The sequence below is a fragment of the Chrysemys picta genome, chromosome 21 (assembly GCF_011386835.1).
Source record: "Chrysemys picta bellii isolate R12L10 chromosome 21, ASM1138683v2, whole genome shotgun sequence".
Taxonomy (NCBI): Eukaryota; Metazoa; Chordata; order Testudines; family Emydidae; genus Chrysemys; species Chrysemys picta.
In genome coordinates this window covers 9,631,750-9,647,566 of record NC_088811.1, presented here as the reverse complement: position 1 = coordinate 9,647,566, position 15,817 = coordinate 9,631,750, and the positions used below count along the sequence as shown (strand labels likewise).

The following is a 15,817-nucleotide window of genomic DNA, read 5'->3' as shown; positions in this document are numbered from 1 at the left end:
CCCAAAGAGCCAGGCGTTGTGAAAGCGGGAGGGAGTCTGATGGCATGTGAGCATTGTCAGGGGGGGATCCCTCTGGGATCCCTGCCCCCGTCTTTTTAGTGACACCCCCTCCAACTATCAGATCCCCCCGATCCCGGGCTCTCCTGCGGGGGACGGGAGCTTGGGGATCGCGCAGAGGGAGGGGAGGGGAGTTCATCCTGCTGAAGAAGTTTCATTCAATGTGGGCAGAGGCTGAACCAAGGAAGGTTGGGGGGAGACGTGTGAGGGGAGCTGGGTCTTGTGCCAGCGCGTACAACTGACTGTGGATTAAAAGGGGGGGGAGTTATACTTGGTGGGGTTTGGGCACTTTTCTCCGCACCTGACACAGCCACACAGAGCGAGGGGAACGCGGGAGGCTGCCGGGTGCGCGGCGCTTCGAAATTGACAAAAGGCTGCAATTGACAAACGGAAACAGCCCAGTAGCCGGCGTGGCTTTAGCAAGATGGGGCGGTTGTTGCTGGGGTGCAGGCCGGAGCGGGCAGCGCTCGGGTGAAGTAAGTGCTCGCCGGGGTGGGGGGCAGATTTTTCCTGTTGGGGGGGTATAATTTTTTTGGGGGGTGCCTGTGTGTGTGTAGTTGTGGTTTTCTGCTTCCGTGTATAGTTGTGGTTGTCTCTGTGTATGCGGTTATGGCTGGCTATGTGTGTGTGAGTGTATAGTTGTGGTTCTCTCTCTGTGTAGTTGTGGTTGTTGTCTCTGTTTAGAGCTGTGTGAGCAGTGTGTGTATAGTTGTGGTTTGTGTGCGTGTGTGTGTGCGCGCGCGCGCAACTATGTCTCTAGTTGTCCTATGTGTGTAGCTGTCTCGCTCTGTGTACAGTTGTGTGTGTGTAAGAGTGTAGTTGTCTCTGTGTTTATCGTTATCTGTGTGTATAATTGTGATCTTCTGTGTCTATGTATTGTTGTTATCCGTGTGTGTGTATAGTTGTGGCAGTGTGTGTGGGTCGTTGTTATCTGTGTATGTATATTTGTGGCTGTCTTTATCGTTTGTGTGGGTGGTGGTATCTGTGTATATAACTGTGACTGTGTGTGTGTATTCTTGTTATCTCTGTGTGCATAGTAGTGGCTGTCTGTGTGTAGTTGTCTCTGTGTTTGTGTACCTGGCTGCATGTGTGTGTGTGTCTGTTTGGAGAGGGGGAGGGAGTGAGTTTGGAAGTTGTGAGGGCTTGAAGCAGAAATGTGCTGGCTTGTCACTCTGTAAATGAGGAAAGGCGCCTCAGGGGAGGAGGGGGCGGGGGGTTCCTCCGGCCCAGCAGCTGGGTGGTGCGGGACCCCAACGGGTCTGCCTTCTGCTGACAGCTGCCCACCTCCCCCGGCGCAGCTGGACCCGAGCTGGGCAGGTCCAGAACCCGGGGACGGCGGAGAGGAGCGGCTGGTGTCTCCGCAGGTGGAGAGCTAAGGACTTGGCTCTCCCTGGACGCGCTGCATAGGGAGGCGGCGGGGGGGGGAGAGGCGGAAAGACAGAGTCAGTGTGACATGTAATTAGCTGAGAGCTGGAGGTGTCAGCCCAGGGGTCTGAAGAGCCATTAGGAGGTGACTGACACCTCGCCTTGTTTATTGATCGCTAGAGAAGAGGGGAATAACTCCAGGGGCCGCTCTAATTATTATTATTCTCCTCATTTTTTATCACTGGGCTCCTGGCTGTCTTCAGGAAATCTCAGTCCCTCTGGGGTGAGTCAGGAGGACTGAGGTTAAATGGATGGAGGAGGAAAGGGGGAGGGCGGGGGAGAAGCTGTCTCGGGCTGCCTTGTGGTTTGCATTCAATATCTCCTCCGTTGCTTTTAATTGCAAATGCATCCCTTACCCGTGCCCAGAACGGCACCGGGGTGATGTGTGCGAGGTGGGGGAAGGGGGTGGACATGCAGGGCTGGAGCGCTTGGTTGTTATGTTCATTAGTCATCTCTCCAGACGGCGAGAACATTTTTAACAAGGTTAGAGGGAAGCTAATGAGGGCTGCGCTGGTGGTTCTCTTCCCGATTTCTACAGGGTAGAAAGTTCAATTAAGGTACAAGCATGAGCCATATCGGGTGGGAACGGGAAGAGAAGGGCTCTGTGAGTTTGCATGGAAAGATCCGAGTTGCTTTTTCTGCAAAGCCATTTATTTTTTTGTTTTAAACCAGTGCTGTTTCTTTTTCTTCTCCTCCTCTGCATCCAGGGAAAAGTTTGAAGACTCTTATGTCCAAAGGAATCTTACAGGTACATCCTCCAATCTGTGATTGCCCTGGGTGTCGAATTTCGTCTCCAGTGGTAAGATTATTGCTAAAATATGTGTTTTAGTCAAATCTCCTCCCCATTCTTTTTTTTTCCCCTAATTTTTTTCTTTTCCTTCTGTAATCACGGAATTGTGATCTTAAAGGGCTAGGGATGTCAGTCACTGAGCCTTCTCCAAAGTGCTGTTTTGCACTGTGAGCATAGCTGCAGTCTTGTTAAATGTCAGAGGAAGGGGAGGTTGCAAACCCAGCAGCTGGGCAAAGCAGTGCTTAACCCAAAGGATGTAATGCAGAGTGTGCATGTATGATTGACCGGGGGGAAATATCACAGCTATGCAAAGTGCAAATCATTCACCAGCTCCAGCCTCACCCCCCCCTTTTGTGTGTGTGTGTGTGTTTGTGTTTTGCGGAAGGGTAAAGCAACTGAAACAAAGGAAATTAAAAGTACCCACATGTTAGGATCAGAGCACTCATGTTTTGCAAAAGGTTTAGATAAACTTGAGAAGGATTAACAAACATATCTTGGAGCTACCACCTCCTCCCCTCAGAAAAAAAACTTTGATAACATTCTCATCCTTGACAGTGATCATTGTTTTTATAGCTCTATTTTGCTTCACCTTAAACATTGAGTTCACAGTGCTTTCCATCCCCCATCTGAGTATTTCTTGGGGACTCTTAAAATCTCATTATGTGCGACATCAGGATTTCCATGGAGAAGATGGTGATGTCATAAATACAGCGTGTTGCGGAATCAGAAGTGTGTCTTGCCTAGAACTAAGACATTAAAAATATGTGTAGCTGGGATATGTGTGTACACTATAAAGATATAGTTACAATTATTTTTATCAGTTAAAATCCTGTTTGGTTCACACAACTAAACTAAATCCTGGAGTCGGAAGAATCATTGTAACTGAATGCATTTTTATAACGAGAACTGTGGAAACAAATGCTATTCTCTATATTTTTTTATCCAGGGTATTTTTTTCTTCTGTTGTCTTTATGAGGTCATACATGGTAAATCTCTGAGAAAGTGAAGTATGTTTATTTAGAATCCCAGAATTTAAATGATTCCTCTGTGTATATTCATATATATATATGCATGTTTAAATGAAAAGTTGCTTAGAAAAATGTTCAGTAAGTGGCCTGCAGAAGTCAAAGCAAATATATCATCTATATTTGTAACTTAACTCTTGAGAGCATATTGTGCTGTAGTTCTTTACACTGAAAAAGTCCTGGCAGAACAAAAGCTAAAGATACTATTTATCTCATTATATAATTTTTCAATTACTATCTCACAATTAGCAAAAGAGGGTCCTGTGGCACCTTTAAGACTAACAGAAGTATTGGGAGCATAAGCTTTCGTGGGTTTTGCATCTGAAGAAGTGAGGTTCTTACCCACGAAAGCTTATGCTCCCAATACTTCTGTTAGTCTTAAAGGTGCCACAGGACCCTCTGTTGCTTTTTGCAGATTCAGACTAACCCGGCTACCCCTCTGATACTATCTCACAATTAGTAAGTCACATAGGTTGAAACCCTGGCCTCAGTGAAGTCAATGGGAGTTTTGCCATGTACAGTACTTTAATGGGGCCAGCATCTCACCTAGAGTGACCAGATGTCCCAATTTTATAGGGACATTCCCAATATTTGGAGCTCTGACTTATATAGGCGTCTATTACCTCCCACCCTTGTCCCGATTTTTCACACTTGCTATTTGGTTGCCCTAATTTCATCCATAATGTTTACTACCATGAGTAGTCTCATTGACTTCAGCGACACAACTCACAGTAGTAAGCACTATGCTGGGTAATTAGTGTTTACAGGTTTGAGCCCTTTGTGCACTTTATTTTTTATTATTGACCCTACAGATCAGAGAGGTTCCTTTACTTTGGTCCATGGACCACGGTGTCTGCAGAGCACTTGCTGGTGGTCTGTTGAGAACTGGCTGATCACATGATGATGTCTGCTCCTCATTTCCAACTGCTAAATTGCATTAAAAGACAGCTAAAAGGACACTAAATACTTTCCTAAGGTTACTTTTCTACATAAGCAATTGCTGTTGTTGCCTCAGGGATGCTACCTGATTGCAGGTGGGAGGGGAGTTGTCTTGGAGACGATCTCCATGTTAAAATGTGGTCTAAACTGAAAAAGTTCAGAAACTCCTGATATCAATGGAAATAGAAGCTCATTTAGTATTAGGAAAGGAAAAGAAAATCTGTCTTGACATGTCTCCCAGCCCCCTTCTCCCAGTGAGATGAAGTAGGAAAGGTTTTGACAGCGGAATAACCTTTATTCTGGATTATTTTAGCACAGCAACTGGCTTTTATTTTGTTCATTTTTGTGTAGCAATCAGCGTGCTCTTGGCATAATTTTCCTTACTTTGAGTGTAGATCATGCTATGAGAAAGCTAACCATTATTGTCATAAGCTTGTTAAAACCACGGAGTATGTTGTAGTGTTCCAGAGAGACAACCTAAAGTTATTAAGAAATGACTGAAGTGAAAGATGGAGATAATGATATTTGATAAATGTGTCTTAATACAAGTCCTTTTAAAATAAAATGTTCTTTTCCTTTTTAAAAATTAAAATGTAAAAACAATGCACTTATATAGCATCTTGCATAATAGTGTTTCAAAGCATCTGGCAAACTCTAAGTACTTTAGCCTCACCACACCTCTGTGTAGTAGGAAAGTGTCATTATCCTCATTTTAAAGATGGGGTAACTGAAGTACTAAGATGTTTGAGCTGTTTTACCAGCCAGGGCAGAAAACATTTTTGTCCCCCTTCCCCTAAAAAAGTCTGAGTGGTGCAGCACCCCCTGAAAGTTGGAGTCTAGGTCGATCACCATGTTTGCCTGCCCTTAGAACCAGCTCTGGGTCTGAGGGTCTGACTTTCACCTGCAGCTCCCAATGACTTAATCTGGATTTCTGGATGCTCAACACCTTGGAAAATCAGGCCCCGATCCTGCAACAAGATCCATACAAGTGGCCTCCTCCATTCTCATGGAACCCCACAGACTCAAGGGGGATTCTGCACAAACACAGGGCTGTACTTGGTAGATCTCACTGTAGGATTGGAGCTTAAGTGGTTACCTGAGGTCACATGTAGGAAAACTGCATCAGAACGAAGAACGGAACCTAGGTCTCTTAACTCCCGGTCCTCTGCTTTAACCACAAGACCATCCTTCCTCCGTTGAAGGGGAACCTTATTGATGCTAACTTTACTCTTCTTTCTACAACCCATGAACAAAAAAGTGAGTTACTATCCATGGACCAAATCCCACTTGCCTTACTCACATGAGAGGTTCCACTGGCACTTTACTCTCCCTTGTCAGGCAAGCATGATTTAGCTGGTTCTCTCTCCAGTGTGTACTGGCAGTTTCACATTAAATCTGGAATCCCCTGACAGTGCGCTGTAGTATTTGCATGCACTATATATTCAAAGCAATTATACTAGGAAACAGTTAAGAAATGGGGACAATTTATCTTTCCCTGTCTGATGACTGTGGTTTGAGAATCAATGAGAGCAGGGGGCTCTTAGCCATCCTGCACAGAACTTACTGTATTTTATATTGTAGATACAGCAGGAAAGTGTGAATTACACCCGTGAGCTCTGGGTCCCTCTGCTATGGTTGTATCAAGAGCATGCAATGGAACTGTGGGCCTGATACTATCCAGGGAAGTTTACATGTACTGGGAATCTGGTGTACATGAGATGGCCTACTGTCAACAGGAACAGGCCAGCCACGCTCATGAATTATTTTTGAAATGGGGCAGAGCTAGCTGCTTATGGGTGAGTTACTCTTGCTGGTGCTGCAAGCTGAGAGCAGAATGGCCCAAACACCTGGCCCGGCCCTCCCTTCTGCAAAGGTTACATTTAGTTGATCCAACTCTTCTACCCTGTCAAATGGAATTTGTAACATCAAGAGTTTTAATCAAAATTAGTGCTTGCTCTCAGGCCCTGTCTGGGTCCTTTTTGGGGTCTGATAAGGGAGGATTGATTTGGAAAGCAAATTACATATCGCCGTGGAACCAGTTTGGGAAAGCAGCTCTAAGGAGCTGGAGTCTTTTACCTTGGGCCTGAACCTTTTACCAGCTGCTGTAAAACCGTCAGAAGCAAAATCAACCCAGCAAAAGGAAAGAAAGACCCCTTTCCCCCCACACCTTCTTGGGCGGAGTTGACAGAGGGGAAGGTGGCCAGCCCAGTGCACATGAGCTCCTGTCTGCCAAGGGGTCAGGAGGGGTCATTTTTCTCAGGGCATCTCCGGGCCTGGAATGTGCCCTGGCCTCCCACAGAGGATCTGCACAGCCCTCCTCAGTGCATGGGTCTGCAAGGGAGAGAGCGAGCGTGTGTGTAGCAATGCCAGACCTAGCAGACTTGTTTGGTGCCTGCCCAGCTTGGCTGCCCCCAGGCAGCTACGGGGCTGGGACTGCTGATGTAGTCCCCCCCTGCGGTGAGGTTGGAATGGGGGGTGCCCCCGCACCCCTGCATTAGCAAGGGGCAGGTCACACACACACAAAGCAGCAGGGAATGCGACTCGGGTCCCTCCCCCCCCCCAGCAGAGCCCGGATCGCTCCCGCTTCCCCCCCTCCCCGTCGCAGCTCGTTTGCTGCAGCTGCAGACGGCGGCCGGCGCCTCGGCTAGTTCTGTGACCGACCGCTGGTTTCCTGCGAGGCGGAGGAGGAGCAGCCGCGTCTCGCCTGCTGCCTCGGCGCCTCCTCCCTCGGGCAGCGGCAGCGGCTCCCCCTCCCCGGGCGCGTCTCGGAGCCTGGCCGGGGCATCAATCAGAGCCGCGTGGGGAATCGGGCAGAAGGGCGGGGGGGTCACTCCGGGGCTAGGAGAGGGCAGACGCACCCCCCGCCCTGGTTTGTGCCTTTCATGGACACAGTCGCTTGCAGGCAGAAAAAGCTTTGCCATTAGGTGAGTCCAGGCGCTGCACAGGCGTGTGTTCCCCAATACCCCCTCCTCCCCCACGGTTTGCAATGAAAGGGGGCTGGAGCGCTCCGGATTTCATGCATCATTTCTAAGTCTTCACCGTTAAGGAGAGTTTGCTTTGCATAGGCCTGCACCCCTGTTTTTTCCATGCACCCTCTAAAAGAACAGGAGTACTTGTGGTACTTCCATGCACCCTCTGTTTGCGGTTAAGGAGAGCTAGACCCCCCCCCCCCCCACACACACACAATAGGTTCATGCACCCTCAGTCTTTGTAGTTCAGATGAGGTTAAATTGCCTGGGTCTCTACTCCTATGTTATGCTGCACATGCAGGATGCCAAAAAGGCACAGAAATCGTTGCAGGCAGGAGACTTGTAAATTGCATACGTAGGTCTGTATCCCCCATTTACAGGGATCCCAAATATTTTCAGTTAAGAATGGTTTAAATTACAAAAGGCCCTTTGGTGCATTCCAATGCATTTCAGCTATGAACCATTTTTCAGCATTTCCCCTTAAACTTTCCTGCACACGCACAATGCCAATAACTCTCAGTCTCTGCAATGAAAGGAACCCTTAGACTGGATAGGGTTGTGCTGCTCTTGGTGGTGGCGAGTGGTTTTTCTGGCTGTGCCAGGCCCCTGAGGAAGGCCTGACCTGTTCATAGGGGACAGTCACCTTAGCAAAGTGGGGGAGGACAGGGGAATGATTTTGCAGAGGCCAGCACTAAAATCTCTCTCATTAGAGCAAAGGGGCTTAGATTTGTAATGTCCAGGATTGCATGCCCAGTATAGCAAAGGGGAAGCATTTTCAAGCATGGATCTCCTTTGTTTGTTTCCGTCACCAGCGTGACCCTTAGAGTAGTTTTCATAATGACCTGAGCCAGGCTGCCTCTGAAAATGTCTTAGGATTTAACATGGGATTTTCTTCCTTTCCTTTTTTTTTTTCAGTTCTGTCTTTTCACAGCCAGGGTTTCTCTTTGAAAGTCTGCCTTATCTATCCTGGGTTTGATGTGCAGAACACATGTAAAGATGGAAGGGCAGGCTTCTTAAAACCCTGTCGTGGCATAGGTGCAGTAAAACAAAAGAGAAATCCCAGTAAAATATATTTTAAAATCCCTCTACCTCTTTTCTTGCATGCCAGGGCTCATGGTAATTGTGCATAACTTGGTCAGTGACAATGATAATTTATTTGTTTACTGGGGCCCAGTTTTGCTGTTGATTTGATAGACATAGAGGATGTTTGTTTTGTTTCGTTTTGGGTTGGTTCTTGTCATCACCACACAATTGTGTGTGAGGTTGAAAAAGATCTAAATTGTGTTTTTTTAATTTAGAAACAAAGTGTGTGGGGTCAGTTAAAGTTCCCATTGCTTAGCTCAAAATGTGCCAAGAACCATGCAGTGTTCCTAGGTCAGAGGCAGTGGGGTTAGTAATATAGCTATACAGGGGTCTTGAGATGGGTTTTTCTTTGATCTGTCCCAGTGGGGTCAGAGCCGCTCTCCCTACCTACCCCGCAGAGTGACTCGGGTCGTCTGCCCTTGGGATGGAGAAGAATGCTATACGGTGCCTCTGTCAACCTGAAGGGGTCAGAAGCGAGTAGCCAGACGGGGAAGTTCAGCCCCACTGTGATCCCTACCGTTGGCTGCAGGGGGCTGGAATTTAGCTGATTGAAAGCTTGGGGACTCCTGCATGAGGTGAGGCTGTTCCAATGAAACTCACCTGTACGAATAGGACTTAGCTTGCTCAGTGTCATGGCTGCTCTCCTGGGTGCCTGTGTGGGCAGGATTGAGCCTGAAAACTTGGTTTCAACTGAATGGATTGGATCTTGGGCTCCTGTCTGAGAGTCTGAGTTTTGGAGCACACGGATCCTGGGGTTTGCATGCAGGTAGCTATTTTCAGCTTTGCCTTTATGTCCTTGGCGATTCCCTTGTGACTGTAGAAAAAGCCCCTCTGGGAAGCAGATTTACAGAGATTTTTATTCCTGGCGGCCCTCGGCACAGCTTGCTGGTTTTATTTGTGGTTTCATGCTGATGTGGAGTGTTGAGTTTAATCCAGCACATTTTAGTTTAGTTAGGTTTTGTTGTTGAATTATTCAGTTTAGTTTAGGATTTTTGTAATTGATTTATTTAGGAGATGTTTAAATTGCATGCATTGGACCTCTTTTCTGAGCCTGACCTCCAGCGTTAACCAAAACACTCCCACAGCCCCAAAGGTTCAGCTGATGTATCCTTCTCGTGGACAACCCCCTTCAGCGAGGAGTCTGAGGAAAAACACCATGCCCCAGAGGGGAACAAGAGCGACTTTGCCTGCCCAGTGTAGAGTTGAGTCCTCAACTCCCAGCCCCAAGACTTTCCAATGCAGGGGCTGTGAGCAAATACACATCAGCTGCTCTTGTGGCAGTGAGGGAGCAGGTCTCCAAACTTGCTGGATCCCGGGACCATACAGAGCATCATAGAGCAAAACCTGTAGCTTGAGTTGCACCCAGAGGTGAAGGAGAAGCCAGCACACACCTGGAAGATGCTGCCTGTTAAATGGGAAGCTGTGTTCTGTGCTAGCTGTTACTCCTGAGTAGGCTTCAAGGCCAAACCTTGTGCAGAATGCCTTACAATTGCTCTGTGATTGTCCACGTGCCTTGGAGATTTTGGAAGAAGGTGTTGCATGGATGAGACATTTAATTATTATTTGTCTAAAGAAGTGTAAGGGTAAGAGCAATGGGGTGGAGGGCGCTGGTGCAGTACCGAATGATTTAGTTTTGCAGATTATTAAAAGCGCTCTGAAAAGGAAAACATTAATTGGAGCACAATGTGGGGAGTGAATTGTAGAGGTGCATAAGCTTTTCCAGTCTAGGAAAATCGTGTTAACTTTCCGGGGACACTAAAGGGTGGAGGATATTTACCGACCTGGGTAAAAATGGGAGCTGTAATGCAGCTACAGTCAAGATTGCTGCTGTTCTAGGGAGTAAAGAACCAAGGTGAATGCCAGTGGGCTATTACATTGTGGGGCTAGGAGCAGGGCCCCCAGTGCCTTAATGGGGCTTGTACATAATGAGTCAGAGTAACCCTCCTTGATGCTGTGGATGGGGAATTCATGCCTGAGGTCAGAGGCAGGATGGCGGGCAGTGTTTCCGCTGCTTCAGGGATTCTGCTTGGAGACGGTAACTTTAATTTCCAGCAGGGGCTCCGTAGATCAATGAATCTGTGTCCATGCCCTCTTCCCCACCCCCCAAGCACAGTGTAGTTTGTCACTCTTGCTTGGCTGCATTGTGCCCCCTGGTGGATTTTCTGCACCTGGGGAGTGGGTGGTCCTACACCCTGGCTTATACCATCAATAAGCGCTGGAGTGGATTCAGCCCAGTAGGTCAGAAGACACAAACTAGGCTTTGCAGTTAAGGCTGCATGACCGGCAAACTGCGGAATCAAGTTTAAAGACGCTCCAGTGAGTTTGGAAAAATCTACCAGTCCAAGGAAAAAGAGTAAAATGTAGAGCAGAGATAGGTAGAGCTAAATAAAAGCAGCAAAAGCAACATCGTCTCGTTAGGATTGTGTCAAGGGCAGTGTAAAGGTGAGATAGGATAAGTAATTTTGCTGTCAAAATTCTTTAGAGATGTCATTAAACTGCTTAGGGCGGTCTCTATTGCCTCAGGGCACAGACACCTGGTTTTAATTTGCAGTGGTCGGGCGTCCAAACCTGTTGGCCTTCATCAGAAGGATCAGTGCTCGTTTGGAGCCTGTTGGCAAGTGCCTTTAGTGAACAAGGGACCTAACCTGCAGAGCTGACAAAGGGACCAGTATTAACTCCCACTGTCTGGACTTGATTCCTTTTTTCCTGCGCATTTAAAAGTAAACTGTCCCCTGTTTAAACTGTGTAGCGGTGATGCGTTTTTTATGCTATGTTCTGTATTGGACTTGTAAGGCAGGGAGAGTGGAGAAGCAGCATTCTTTGTCGTAGCCTTTTGAAGAGAGTCCTTCTGTTTTTAATATACGTAAAAATAGAGTAACGTTCGGTGGGAATTATACACTCGTCTTTGCCCTCCACTTATTACATATTGTTCTTTTTTTTTCTTTTACTGTCGTCTTCTGTTTCTCCTATGCACAGTCTGTTTCCTTCATCCACAGGGCTGGCAAGCTTCTTGCTACATAACAGATGCCAGTGCTGAATCTTGGTTGGCAGCATCGTCTCCTCCTCCTCCTTCTCCACCCCCATCCTCCCCCAGAGCGAAGTGCATCATCTTCACCAAGCCAACAGCCTGAGAAAGCCCCCTCCCCCAGCTCTGGGCCCAATCCTGCCAGGCGGTAATGCGCATCCTTTGCTCCCGCTGGTGTCAATGGGAACCTTGCAGTATTGGGCCCTCTGTCACCAAATTTGCGTCTTCCAGTTGATGGCACAGAGAGACGTTTCACTGATTGTGCTATTTATCGCCGCATGAATCACATGTGGGTTTGTAAGTGAAATTGATGGCCGTCTCCTTTAGCTTCTTTGCTTCATCCTTCTGCTGCTCTCACACTAAGGTATCTCTCCAGTACACCCCACCGGGGAAATGCATTTCCTTGCTCTTATTTTTGGCTGTGTTGTTTTAACAAAGCCAGTGAGAGCGGAGAGGAAATTACACTTTCCCCTGGGTCGTAAATATAATCTGATGCAGGATTTTGTTGTAACATGTCTCAGAAGGTGGATGGAGGGAATTCCCAAGCCTGGAAGAAAAAAAAAATTACCCATATTCTAGATCTAGTTAAAGCAGAACTTTAGCTGCTTTCCCTTTATTTTGCATTTACATAGCTGCAAAATAGGGATGCTTTTGTGTGCAAATGTGCCCTGCTCCTTGATAACCTTTAATAATCATAATATATAATATTGTATATAGCCCTTGTATTGGAAATCCTTCATTTTCAGGTGTGTTGGGTGTTTTGTGGCTAGATCAAGGGTTTTCTTTCATCTCTAACATCTCCAACCAGGGCAAATGCCCATAGAATCCTCACCAGCCTGAGTCAAGAAGACAGGTTCATTGCAAGCAGACTCTCTGGCCTGTAAGTGATGCCTGCTGTTTACCCTGCATGCAGGCTGGATAGACCTACTGAAAGAGCAAAAAGAAATAATATCTCATGTAGATGCATAACCCTTTCTATGACCTGGGCTGTATAAGATGGAGGGATCATTGTTTCCCCCTAAGATTTGTAGTGAAAGTAGGGGAAAGCCAGGAAAAAGTAGCACTGTCCGTGTGTGCAACAGAAGTTAGAGAAGTTGCATCTAAAGGGCTGCACTCTTGATTGTTTGCACAGAGAGGTCTGAGGGCAGAACATCGCCCCAGATACGGATGAGGTTATAATTTTAGACTGGGGGCTCACACAAACAGCCTTGACCTCAGCAGGGTGCTTTCCAGAACAAGGTGTGTGGGCTTAGACCCTGAGTTGCAGATGGGAAAGGAATGAGCATCTCTGTGTGGGCAGCAGGTAGGGGTAGAAACTGAGAGTGTGATGGTGATGCTACTCCTTACGGCATTCAGTGGAAACTCTCGGAGGGCTGAAAGCTACTGTTATTTTGTGAACTAATCGTTCGCCTATGTTTGTGCTATTGCAGCAGGTTGAGATGATCACGCAGCGGCTGTCTTAGAACTCCAGGCTTTTCCCATTTGCTTGGATAAAGCTGCTGCTTTTTCTTTTTCTCAGTACAGTGAAATAAAGAAATAACCCGAGGTGCCTATCTGTAGTGGCAAGAGTTGGGAGTCAGGACTCCTGGGTTGTAGTCTAGCTCCAACATTGAGTGACTCTGTGACCTTGGACAGGTCTCTTAGGCCCATACTTTCAAAAGCACCCTTTAAATTGGGGTGACTCTAATTTTGGGTGCCTGGTTTTAGACACTTAGGGTATGTCTACACAGCATCTGGGGAACAAGTTTCCTAGCCTGGGTCCACAGACACATGCTAGCAGGGCTCACATGAGTGTGCTATAAATAGTTGTGTAGATGGTGCTTTTCTGATGTGGCTTGGGCTCTGGTTGACATACCCTAGTAGGATAGGATTTTTCAGAGGTACCGAACATCCAAAGCTCCCACAGAGGTCAGGCCCTTGGTATCTCGAGTTGGGCACTCCAGACTAGTGGCCACTCTTAAAAATTTGGTCCTTGACCTTTCCTTCCTGTACCTCAGTGTACCACATTGCAAACCAGAAGCCATTAACAACGCCGAATTACATTACAGCATTGTTGTAAGGTTTAATCCGTGTTTCTGAAGAGCATTGGGATCTTTGGATGGAAGATGCTAGACAAGCACCCATTACTTATTTATTTTGCATTCAAAATCTAGAAGGGAAGACCCTTCCTTGAACAGTTTCTGGTGATTTAAGGAGCAGAAAAGCAAAATAATTTTCAGTGCTAGAGGAGAGAATTTAAGAACTTTTGGCACAGAAAATAAATCCTCCTTGGAAATAGTCCTGGTCGTGATATGGCAGCAAAGGAAGTCATGTGGGTGCCTCTAATTGGGTCCTAACTCAGTGTTTTCAGAACTTATTTTAAAAACAGCGCTGGGATTTTAAATAGCTCCAGTTAAATCAGGCCACTTAATCGCCACAACTTCTTTTACTATAAAACTTTGTAATAAAAGAAAGCAGCACGCTCTGCTGGACAGCGGGAAGTCAGTCCACTGTCTTCATGTTCACGCTTCCCCGCAGGAGTCTAGATCCATCCGAACTCCTCCTGGGCCTGGCTCATTCAGAGTTATGGGTCCATTCCCCTCCAGTGGCGGCAACAGTTCTGCATGTGTCTACCCATCAAATTGCAGAAACTCCCCTGTAACCTCCTCCTTTCTTCTTATCCAGGGATGAATGTGATAGGTGATACTCAGCTCTGTTGAAGCTGCTTTTGCCGTGTTGCTAGGGCAACCAGAGATAGCGCCTGAAGACAGGAAAGGACAGGCATTCCTTTCTGCTACTGTCTGGAGCATCAATGATTGAATGAGATTAGATAGAATTAGATAATCCTGAAATTCACAGTGGTTTGACGCCAGACCTTTATTAAATAAGTAAAAGTACCAGCCCCTTATAGTAAAATGAATTCTCTCAGATCAATAACTTTTCTTCCCCTAGTACCTCCTGCAATCTGGGATGCTCACAAGCTTTTTCTTTATGGGTGGGGGTGAACAGAACACAAACACTTTTTTTTCAGAGGGGATTATGGTACCAATTTGCCTTTTATCTCCCCCTGGTGACTTACCCACTTAGCTCTAAAGAGCCCTTCTAAAACATACTAGTGTTCTTCATTGATGGCCCAAGACACTCCAGCTTTCGCTATGTTATTCAAGCATTATAGGCCAGTATAGTCCATACTGTAATATTTTAGGGTAGGTTTTTAAAAGAATGGAAAATAAACCCTACAGTGTGAATGCCGGGGGACCCATCTTTGGTTCTGTGTTTGTACAGCGCCTAGCAGATTGAGTTCTGCTCCCTGCCACTACATACCTACTACTAGTACTACTACTAAGTTGTGATCTGAGTTGCACCAGTGTAAAATGTTCACTACAGTGTGAATACATCACCAGATTCTGATCAGACTTGCATCAGTTTAACTCCATTGATTTCAGTGGAGTTTCTCCAGCTTCAGCCTGGAATGGTGCTGATCAGAATCTGGTCTGGGTCAGAGAATGGAGCCTAACGAAGCATGGAAAATGGCTCAGTATGGTCCCTTAGAGTATGTCTACACTGCAGTTAAACACCCACGGTTGGCCTGTGTCCGCTGACTTGGGCTCAGGCAGGGGGGCTGTTCTACTGCGGAGTAGCCATTCGGGTTTGGGCTGGAGTCTGAGCTCAGGACCCTCCCCACTCGCAGGGTTCCAGAGTCCAAACTCTAGTCTGAGCCGCAACTTCAGAGCACTGTCTACACAACTACTTTTCGAGTGCTGCGTGAGCCCCACTAGCCCAAGTCTGTGGACCTTGGCTGGTGGGGGCTCACTGATCCGGGCTGTGTAGACATTCCCATGTTATCTTCCATGTACAGCTCCCAGGGTCATCAGCAAGGCCTCTGTGCAGATCGGGGAGAGTATGTGATCCTAAAATAGTAAGGAAGCAGTTTGAAATGTCACCCAGCACTAGTGGGGTAACCCACACATGTCTTGTGTTATCACTTTTCATACTGAATGTTAAAAGTTTCTCTCTCTCTCTCTCTCTCTCTCTCTCTCTTTTTTTAATTCTGAAATTGACAATGTGACTCCAAAACGTTTTGGCCTAAATACTCCGCTGGTGTGAATGGGCTTGAAGTAAGTGGAACTGAGCTCATTGGCACCAGCTGAGAATCTGTTCCTGTAAAATCTTCAGTGGCTCCCAGATGCTACAATAATGAGTGTCTTTTCGAAACTCTACCAGGATGGAGGATGCTCCCCTCCCCTGTTGGGTACAGAGGGCCAAATTCAGCCTGGCTGTAACTCCATTGACTTCCCTAATAAATTATACTTGTTATCACATTCAGAAGGCCGAAAAGTGAGTATGAAGGATATTTGGGGATATATGCCCTGTCAATAATTAGACCTCAGGGTCTAATCCCACACACTGTTATTTGAGAATAGACTTGATGAAGGACCCATTATGGGGTCAGTCCAAAAATGTAAGCGTAATACTTTGTCCTCCGAGCCGCAGTGAAATTTACTGCAGTCAGCACAGCAGTGGG

At 46.8% G+C, this 15,817-nt stretch overlaps 1 protein-coding gene across 12 annotated transcripts in view; it reads left to right on the top strand.

The window, feature by feature from the left end:
• Positions 1-15,817, top strand: part of SAMD11 (sterile alpha motif domain containing 11) — a 299,306-nt gene that overhangs the window by 113,255 nt on the left and 170,234 nt on the right. For 4 of the 12 annotated variants that reach the window (XM_065575103.1, XM_042852879.2, XM_042852878.2 and 1 more), the window contains one exon: positions 2,190-2,281. In XM_065575103.1, coding sequence (XP_065431175.1) covers positions 2,190-2,281 — 92 coding nt within the window. Of the gene's footprint in view, positions 1-235; positions 534-1,916; positions 2,040-2,189; positions 2,282-15,817 lie in introns of those variants that run through there. The other 8 variants (XM_042852880.2, XM_042852877.2, XM_042852889.2 and 5 more) reach the window with 7 other exon arrangements.